Genomic DNA, 9730 nt, shown 5'->3' on the forward strand with positions numbered 1-9730 from the left:
GGACATGTTGAATCGATATTAAAGAGACAAATCTATGGTTATACCATGAATCGGTGAACTGGTTTATCAATTCTCATTTTTCTTTTTTCTTTCTCCTAAGCAAAAGATTGAAGCTTTATGATTGGGTCAGGCCTTAGATCACCTATTGGACTTGCTGAAGTCATGATTGATCATGCTTAGTGTTTATTTTGAACTCCATAACATCTCCATCTCCTTATAATGGGGTATGGGCAATTTAGAGAGGCTACTTTTGATGTGGTATGGGTAAGGGAAGCTTTAGTGTTTATTTTGAACTCCACTATATCTCTATATCTCCATCTCATTCCGATGTGGTATTGGTAATTTAAAGAATGTGAACAAATAGGGACTTGATCCTTTGACTTGAGAGTTAAAGGGTAGTGCGTGTGACCACTATGTTGGTATTTGGACAAAATAATATACCTATACGTAAAGTAATATGGTTTTCTCTTATAAATTTTTATAATAACGAATATCAAATAATATAAATAAAATAAAATAATATAATATAATATTTTTAAATTTATAAAATAATAGGATATATAACTTTTAATAGATAGATAGAATTAAATAATTGAATTATTATTCCATTTTCAATATATATATATATATCTTCATATTTAAATTTTATACATAATTTCTATAATTAAATTTAAAATATTAATATATTTATGTTTTGATAATATTAAAGACAAAAGATTGATATATATATATAAATTCAATCATTGAATAACTTTTTTAATTAAATGAGTGATAAATTCTAATATTATATAAAGAAAAGATAAAAAAACTTAAAAATGAATTTCATATTCTCTAACTTATTTTATAAAAAAAGAAAAATATAATAAAAAATTATTTAAAAACTTATACAAATTTTAGAAAATAAATTGAAAAATAAATATGCAAAATTAAAACGAACAACCTAATTGCAAAAAAATTTAAATTAACCTTTCATATGTGATAAACGGATAAAAAAGAAAAGAGAGAAAAGGTGGGATTTTGAAAAAAATAAGGTTTTCTTTTAAAAAAAATATTTATTAAAAAAAAGTTAATTTAAAATTATTTTTAAAAATATCATTTTGAAGTATCTTGAAAAGGCAATTTCAATTTAAATATTTAAATTTACAACTTCTCTTTAGAAATGAAACAGACAATTTTAACATTTGTCTCAAAATGTCTGAAAAAACGCCTCTAGGTGAAAGAAAGACAGCGTCATCAAATGAAGCAGACACGGCCAAGGATGTGCCGGTGTTGACACCTCCACCGCTATCATCCAACTCCCACACTCCACTCCGCTAGGCCATCATCATCCATGTGCCAGCCCCGTGCTCGGCACCCCACTGTCTCCTCCAGCTCCTCCTTTCTTTTTCTTCGTTTTCATATTCTTCTCCTATCAATCTGGGAAAAGGCATTTTGAATAACTTTCATGGTTTTGGGAGCAACATAGTAGACCTGATAAAAGATGAGGTCGGGTAATGTCATTTTAATTTATGCAATCTTGTAATGAGAATTGTTGGGTTGATTGGAAGTGATTCATTATGTAAAGATACTGCAGATTAGGTAGAAGTTAGGGTTTAATCGATCTTAGCACCTCTTTCCCCTTTTCTCTGTACGAAGGTTCTTGCAACTTGGAATGGATTTTTTTTGTCTAACTTGCATGTTGTGGATTAGCAGTGAGTGGGAAAGTTGAGCTCTTGAACAAAGAAAGAATTGAATAAGTTCGAGATTTTTACACTGCTTAAATGGCTTGAATATGTTGTGAATGGTCTTCTGAACGTATCTCACCACTTGCTTCAATTGCTTTGGAAATAGAATCAAGAAGGGAAGTAAGTAATTGCAGAACTTCTCAAAACTGACTTATATTTACTGGCTCCTTCCTTAATTAAGCTTTGGGGAGGTGACATTCTTAAAATGTAAGGAAACAAATTCCATCCATCTATTCAAGAGAGGGTAATATTGCTTTAAAAACTAGAGAGAAGGTCCTTTAGTTGTTAGGAACATCAGGAGACAATGTTATTTTTTCAAAATATTATTTAGTTCAATCCCAAAGCACCCTTGACTTGAGCTTGAATAACTATAACAAGTAGACATCTATATCCGTAAGATCTAATCGATATAGATGGTATAGATTGTCTAATAAAGATATATCAAAAGCTCCAATGTCAAATCTTCCCACTGCTGCCTGCTCCTACTATTTGTTCAAACTATTTTCATCTTTTTCTATGAATCCTCATTGTGGCAACCGTCATTCTTCTACCTACCTCCCCCTCTCTCCTTCTTTTCTTCTCATTCTTCAACTCATACTTATGAAATTATATGCTTACAAACTTTGTTTATTGCAGGTATTGGCTGATATAATATTGTTTCTATTCTAGGATCTGAGTGACAATAATGGCAAATGTTCTAACTTCACAGGAAGCTTTGAAGAGAAGTGGAGGCTGGATATGGCTTATGGTTTGTGACATGTTTGCGGGGAAGTGGAATCCATTGTTTGCATTGTTGTTACATGGGTAGAGATCCTAAAGAAGAGCTACAGAGATTTGTCAGGTGAACTAGCATGCTTTTGGCGTTTGTTTCTGTAGGTTATAATTCAGTTGTTCAAGAACAAGGTATAATTCAAGTTGCCAATGCCTTACCAAGTATATAAGCCTGCAAGAAGTGGGTCTGCACTGTTTTGGTTCATTTCCCTTCCTATGTAGCCCACGTGGTTCAGCAGGGGGCTTGGGGGTGCAGAGCTTAGGGAAGCAAGAGTTTTCCACCTTGATAACAAAAACGTGCGGAAACAGTTTGATATTTTGGCATAATTAGTATTCTGATCAAGCCTTATTGGTGTTCGAATCAGGTAAATGGCTGGCTGGCTTTTTTTTTGTTTGTCCTTTTTGTTTTTCTTTCCCTTTTTCTTTTTTGAGGCAGGGTATGCTTTGAGTTTTGGTCAAGTTTCTGATTGTGTTGCTGCGATTCTTTTTTTCATCCTAGTGCTATAAACAGCATGGTCTTGTGGGTCTGGTTGAAATTTTAAATCATGGTGGGCTAATGGATGGCCGAGGGAGCACCATTGGCTTCAGTGAACATCAATTATCGTGATGCCAAAGATTGGAGAAGATAAGTTCCTAAAAAGTTCTTGCAAATGTGTATTGATGGTCCAGGAAACATGAATATGTCTTTCCCCCTATTCTGAGAGAGGTTAGTAAGATGCAATGCTTGTTATATTTCATTCATTTAAATTTTAGTGAAAATTGATGTGCTAGGATGTATTTGGTTGGTATTTGTTTCTTATTTTTACTGGTAAGAAGGCATTTCTGGTCTGAGTTGTTTGAACAACTGGATGATATTGTTTTTTTGATAGGTAAATTTTTGTCACCATTGAGACTTGAACCTAGAACCTCCCACAAACCCTCCCCATCCCATTTAGCACTTGAGCCAGGCCTCAAGGGCACAACGGGATGATATTGTTGTTTTCAATAATCTTTCCCTTCTGCAATATGAGCCTGTTGCCAAGCCCTGGTTGAGGTATATTGCAAGTGTCACAGAGCTGCAATACAAGGTATAGCAATGAGCAATTTTTGTTGCAGAATATCTTTATATTTTGTTATGAATGATATTTAAAATTATGTAGGGGTAGCTTGCTTATGAGGCACATACTCATCTCTTAAGGCATAAAAATATGCATCCCTTTATTAGGCATACAAGGGGATGGTGTCTTCCAGCATAACTATATTTATCTCGTGTGTTACAAATATCTTTCTTGATTTAGACCAAAAAAAATATGATGCACAAGTCCTAGAAACTATGTTTAATTGTAAACCTCAGTAAATAAAGAACATGGAGCCAGGGCTTGGTAATCTTAAATGTCTGTACCCACTAATTTTTCACAGTAGATGTTGGGCATAAAGAAGGGCATGGATATGAGGTCTTAGATTCTTAATGCTAGGTATTACTTGATTTATCAATTTGGAATATGGTACAAAGATCACACGAATGGCTTTTTATCAGTTTCCTCAACAGGTAAACTGTATGAAAGCAAAGATTAAAAACAAAACTGCTGGGAGAAGGTGACCAGTAACCATTAGCCAATAATTACTGGAGTGAATCAAACAAATGCAGGGAAGAAGACAAATCTCTTAAAAATAGAAATCAGGATCTTCTCTTCTCATATGTCTTCTCTGCTTTGTCAATCTCTGTCAATAGGCAAAACAAAATTGTTTGATAATTTGGTTTACTTGTTGAAATATGTGAAAATCAAAATTTAAATACTATTCTTAATCAGTTTAGTACCTTTAGCTTTTCTGGTGATTATTTTGCTTGGTAAGCATGTATAAATTAATATAGATTATTTCCGCATATCCGTGATTAATATTTAATAGAATTTACAAGGAAAAAAAATATTCAAAACCAACAGTGAACCAAAAGTAATGTTTTTAGGCGTAGATGCCTAATTTCTTATTCAACGTGTACAAATATTTGCCACCCAACTATCATCACATGCTGTATTAGTAACATGTGGATGAATGAGTGGAATTTCATTATCAGAAAACTCAATCCTACCCTGCGACACGTTGCCAGTAAACTGTTTTGTTTTTTTTGATAAGTAACGTTGCCAGTAAACTGTTGCAGCTACTTTACCGCTATTGCGTCGGGGCTGTCACTGCTCCTATCCAACTCATGCTGGAAGCATTCACGGCATTAGGTGAATGAACGAGGGTTTCCCCCGATGTCACTCCCTTCCTTTCCACTTGTCGTCCATGGTAGTTCATTTTCACTGCATTAAGAGGATATCTTGATGGCTATGTCCACAAGGGTCACTTTAGCATGTTGTCATCGTATAGAAGCAATCTCTGAGACTTTCCTCGAAGGTGTCTACTGGTATAACACCAAGAGGCTTCATGCCTCCTTGAATCAAGAGCAAGGCTTTAGGAGCTTAACATGGTCCTGGTGAATCTTGATTGTGGGTTGGGTTGGTTTGAGTTGGATGCATGTTGTTGAGATGAGATCGGCCTAGACATTGGCATGCCTAATTTGATTGGATTTAGATTAAAGGGGTGTCATTACATGGACGAGTACTGCTCCCACTACATTTCCTACCAAAAGGTTCAAGAGGTGGTTATGGGGTCGGATTGTGTCAAGTTTACATTGTGTTTAGGTAAGAAATACCGAAAATTTATTTAATCTGTTTAATAATTGTATCGGGATGACTAGATATAAATAAGATATGTTTAGAATATGACATGGCCTATTTAACTTGTTTAATAAATGAGTTGGATTGGATTGGATTGGATTTATATATGAATTGACGTGAACAACCCATAATTCTAACTTGTTTAAAAAGTACCTCTTGCCTTTCACTCTGCTTTGCTCTCGCTTGAATTGGAAAATCTTGGCATCTATGTGGTCAATCTCCACATACAAAACCCATTGTAAGGTGTAGGTATAAACTCTAAGATAGCTAAATTTACATGTAAGCTGAAAGCAGAAAAATCTTAATTGCTTTGTAACTTATATAGCGGTGAATGTAGGGAAATGATTTAACAATCAAAAACACTCCAACAGAGCACTCATGGAATGCCGTACACTTACACTCCAACCCAAGGCATGTTAAAACATATAGATATTGAAAGCAAACTGATTCATCAACAGTTAACCCTACATCCTCAAGCCAGTCACTGGCTACCAAAAACTTGAACATTGATAAGTAAAATTTATTAAAAGAAATAAGAGGATGTTGAACCCAAATCAAACTCGTTAATGGCTGAAGGAGTGATCCTCCCAAATAGTGGATTGTGTTGCACGAACTCTCCTGAGTCCATCATTCCAAAACATGATCCACCACTCACCAAATCTAACCCAGTTGTCTGCTCCGAGAATCCGAGGAAACTAGCTTCATTCCAGACCCCCTGACCCATATCTGAACCAAAAGAAGGTGTTGAAATGTCAGGAGGCAGAGGAGGGAGCTGCGTGTCGTCACCACTGAACTGGTAAGACACACCACTACCACCAATAACACCTGTGACAGCCTGTTGGAACCCACCAGTGACACTTCCAGGAACCCATCCACCTGCACCTGAAAATTCACTTGGAAACTGGCATGCATTAACTGGGTCCTGACTAAAGACGAGTTGGTTGGTGGGGTTGTTTTGTTGTGGAGGAATGAAGAGGGCTGAGATATCATTCTGTGATTCATCAGGTGAGATGATAGTGGTGACAGAAGAGCCAGGTGGCATGTCAGAGTAAACAAAGTTGGTGCGAGCACGTACACCACGCATGGAACGGGCAGCTCGGTCATAGGCTAAGGCTGCCTCCTCTGCTGTGTCGAAAGTCCCAAGCCAATGCCGCTCTTTGGTTGAAGGGTCCCTTATCTCTGCAGCATATCTGCCCCATGGCCTTCTTCGGACACCCAGAAACTTTGCCGGTGTTCCTGGTTGTTGTTGCTGCTGCTGCTGCTGATTCTTCCTTTTAATCTTGGATGAAGATGATGAGTTGGCTATTTGGGTATTAAAATCCATGATAAAAGAGGTACCTAGCTAGACAAGGCTTGGTCGGCTGAACGGTTCAGTGGAGATAGATTTCTGTCTGTCTTTCAATTTCTCCTTAGTTAAAAAGGCAGATTTTCTGTTGAGAGAGATGGAGATGGAGATGGAGATGGCAGTATCTGTCTCTCTCTCTTACTCAGTTGAATTGCGAGTGTAGCCTCTGTTTTGCATGCCAACCCTTTAAATAAAGGAGAGCTTTGGTCCTTTACCACACTTTACCCTCACCAATTTCGAAATGTCATTCACATCCCTACATGAATATAACAGCTTTTCAGTACAACAAATAAATATAAGTTATAGAATGAACTGAGTGAGGCATCTAAGACCTGTAAATAATCTGAGAATGATCATCAACCCACTAACTTTAGTTAGTTTGATTGTATCATGCAACTCGTTTTATCCTTGTCCACCCAGAAGCTACCTTTTACTTAATTGGTACATGAATCATTTAAATAATATGTGCATATTGTTCAATTATTTTGAATTGTTTGGAAGTCTGTGTTCATGGGAAAAGCTTGAAATGTTTAGTCCCTTAAAAATATATTCCAACTTTACCATAAACAAAATTTTGTTTGATGGAAGTCAGTATGTTGAACACACTAATAAACATACATCTTTAGTTCTGGTTACCTTGTCTAACCCAAAGTTCTTTACATGTTACTTTCAGGGAAAGAGAAGGAGCACTGCACTTGACTCGGGTACTAATCATGAACTGTACTAATGCAATCATCATCCGTATTATAATTTATAAGCATGCATGTCTTGGCTTTGAACTTTGTCCAGTCAAACAAAGAAGTTCATAAAAAATGATGCTGCACCATATGATTGCTTAAGATATGATCAGTAATCTGATTATCATTCCAGATGATCATTCGATTGTCAGGGACCCATCATCCCAATGCAATTATGTTGGCATATCTTTTTACTTTTTTATTTTCTTTGGAAATACTGTTGGATGATCCCTTCTCTTTTTCTCCCAAAAAATACTATCTGCAAAATATGTTTGCCATGCTGATTAATGCTTTGCCCAATTGAGAACTTTTATGTTAGGGTTCAAAGCAAGTTGAGGGGAATGGGGGCAATCTATGAAGAACTGCTTATGAATGCTAGCTTGGTTGTCAGAATGTTTTCTAGAGACATGTTTTTTTTTCTTTCGAAAGAGCTTTTCTGAAGCAGATAGTCATAATGAAGATAACAAAAATAAATAGAAAGAGAAAACTCATTTATATATGTTTGTGACTTAATAGGTGGAACAACATACAAGCACAAAAGATAATGTTAACCCCATCTGTAAATGTGTGTGTGGGCATATATATATATAATTCAAGTGGGGAGTACATTCATTATATAAGCCATGTGCATCCAATTTGAGCCAAATTTAATGATATGTTCCACAAGCCTTGTCACCTTTTCCAAATCCAAAGGCCCTCCTTTCCTTTACTTTTAACTTATTAATTGTGCCAAGTTTGTAGCATCCTTCCTTTGCGCATTAGGATGAACTACACATTGGCCTCAAAATGAGGGAAACACATGTTGGGCCGCATGTGAGAGGGGCACAGAAGCATACTTTTTTTTAACTTTACTAAGTGGGCATTGACCCAATGGACCTACCGGCTCAGTTAACGTACTTGTTATATTCCATCTAAATTAGAATAAGATAATAATTTGCGTTTATCAAGGCCCTTTGGTTCATATGAATACAATTGCCAAGTTCCTAACCTCGAACCAAAATTGTCCTTGGATTCTGGAAAGCATTCTTAGGGCTATAATATCTGGCAGTTTAATGTGTTTTCCTTCCAGAAGAAAGCTGAGAATATCTCAAAATTTTCAACAAGTATTGAAGTGAGACAAACAATAATTTTATTGTTATAAGCAATAACCCAGCTGAGATCAAGGGAATTATTAGAGATGTTTTATGTCTTGTAATTATGACTTTGTTTTCCCTTGCTGTAGCTGTGCGTTCTGATGTTTTTCAGTCAGGGACAGGGGCAGGGGCAGAGAAGGTCATATTCTTATTTTTGATGTACTTTCTCCAATGCAATATGCATGCAGGACTTGTATAGTAGTAGCTAGGAGAAAATAAGCCCAAGCCACTCATGCACGGCTTCTAAAGTTGCTTTTTCCTCCATCTCCATGTGCAAGCAAATAAGAGTAGACATCATTTCATAATTGCAACAAAGTATATATCGACATGGAAAAAGGGCTACTTAGCACTAAAAAAGTTTTGCACCGACTAGCTACAAAGCCTCTCTTCCATCCGCATCCCTAACCTGTTTGCAAGATAGGGAGCTTTATTTGCCGACCCTATTTCATAGAAATCAATGGGGGCGCATTCAAACGATGTATTTTTGTGTAGAGTACACTTGACTAGGATTTGGTATCCATCGACTCATGATTGGTCCAAATTAACTCCAACGTTTAGAATGCGATTGATGATATTTTTATTTAAAGTATTTTGAATGAAAATATATTTTTTAGGTGACTTAAGGATAATTACTTTGTTAAGTGTTTCTTAAAAAAAAAAACACTATAAATGATATTTTAATATTATAAGTGATTTTTCAAATCATTAAAAATGTTTTCTAAATTTTATCTAATAATTAAATTTTTTTAATTCAAAAAAAATATTTTTTAGGCTAAAAACGTTTCGGAATATCATCTTAGTGTTTGTGTGTATGATGGGTAAGTGTATGGTGTTAGAGGATTTTAGTAAATGTATATGATGATTAAAATGGCATGGTCACCTGGCACTCTGTAGGCATGCCATAGCTCTTCCTGACCGTGACCATGAGTAGCCCATGTCTTTTATGTATTTATATATAGGTTAGCATGAATTATTATAACTAAGATACTACAAGTCATAAGATGGCGGTAAATATCACAAGCAATTTGTGGAAGGGATAACTGTAGTCACAGGAGATTCTTATACAAAGTTGCAAAATACTAATAATGGTAGTAATGGTGTATATAATATAATATATCTGTGTGATAGTACTTGGGAATAGTGACGAAGTGGATTAAAAAAAAAAAAATTAGTGGAAGAACAAAGAACTTTTTTTGGGTCCTTTTCTAGGAGCCAGGAATCGCAGTTTCCAAGATACAGGTAGAACGTGAAGACAGGGAGAGTCAAAGGGACTCTTTCCCTTGTTACATGGAACAGAAAGATAAAAGTTGGAAGTGGTGGA

The 9730-nt window shown here is 35.7% G+C and overlaps 1 protein-coding gene and 1 long non-coding RNA gene across 4 annotated transcripts; one reads left to right on the forward strand and one right to left on the reverse strand.

The window, feature by feature from the left end:
- Positions 1-1185: 1185 nt before the first annotated feature.
- On the forward strand, positions 1186-7654 carry LOC117922757. 3 transcript variants are annotated; one of them, XR_004652540.1, is made up of 5 exons: positions 1186-1485; positions 1693-1844; positions 2361-2860; positions 2995-3201; positions 7213-7654. It is a non-coding gene; the product is annotated as an uncharacterized LOC117922757 (long non-coding RNA). The 3 variants fall into 3 exon arrangements; XR_004652541.1 differs by lacking the exon at positions 1693-1844 and having other exon boundaries at positions 1186-1490; XR_004652539.1 differs by lacking the exon at positions 1693-1844.
- On the reverse strand, positions 5480-6750 carry LOC117922756 (ethylene-responsive transcription factor LEP-like). The gene has a single exon (XM_034840963.1). It carries the CDS (start codon positions 6516-6518, stop codon positions 5718-5720), a length of 801 nt encoding a protein of 266 aa, XP_034696854.1. The 5' UTR covers positions 6519-6750; the 3' UTR covers positions 5480-5717.
- Positions 7655-9730: the final 2076 nt, after the last annotated feature.

The sequence above is a fragment of the Vitis riparia genome, chromosome 9 (genome assembly GCF_004353265.1).
Source record: "Vitis riparia cultivar Riparia Gloire de Montpellier isolate 1030 chromosome 9, EGFV_Vit.rip_1.0, whole genome shotgun sequence".
Lineage (NCBI taxonomy): Eukaryota > Viridiplantae > Streptophyta > Magnoliopsida > Vitales > Vitaceae > Vitis > Vitis riparia.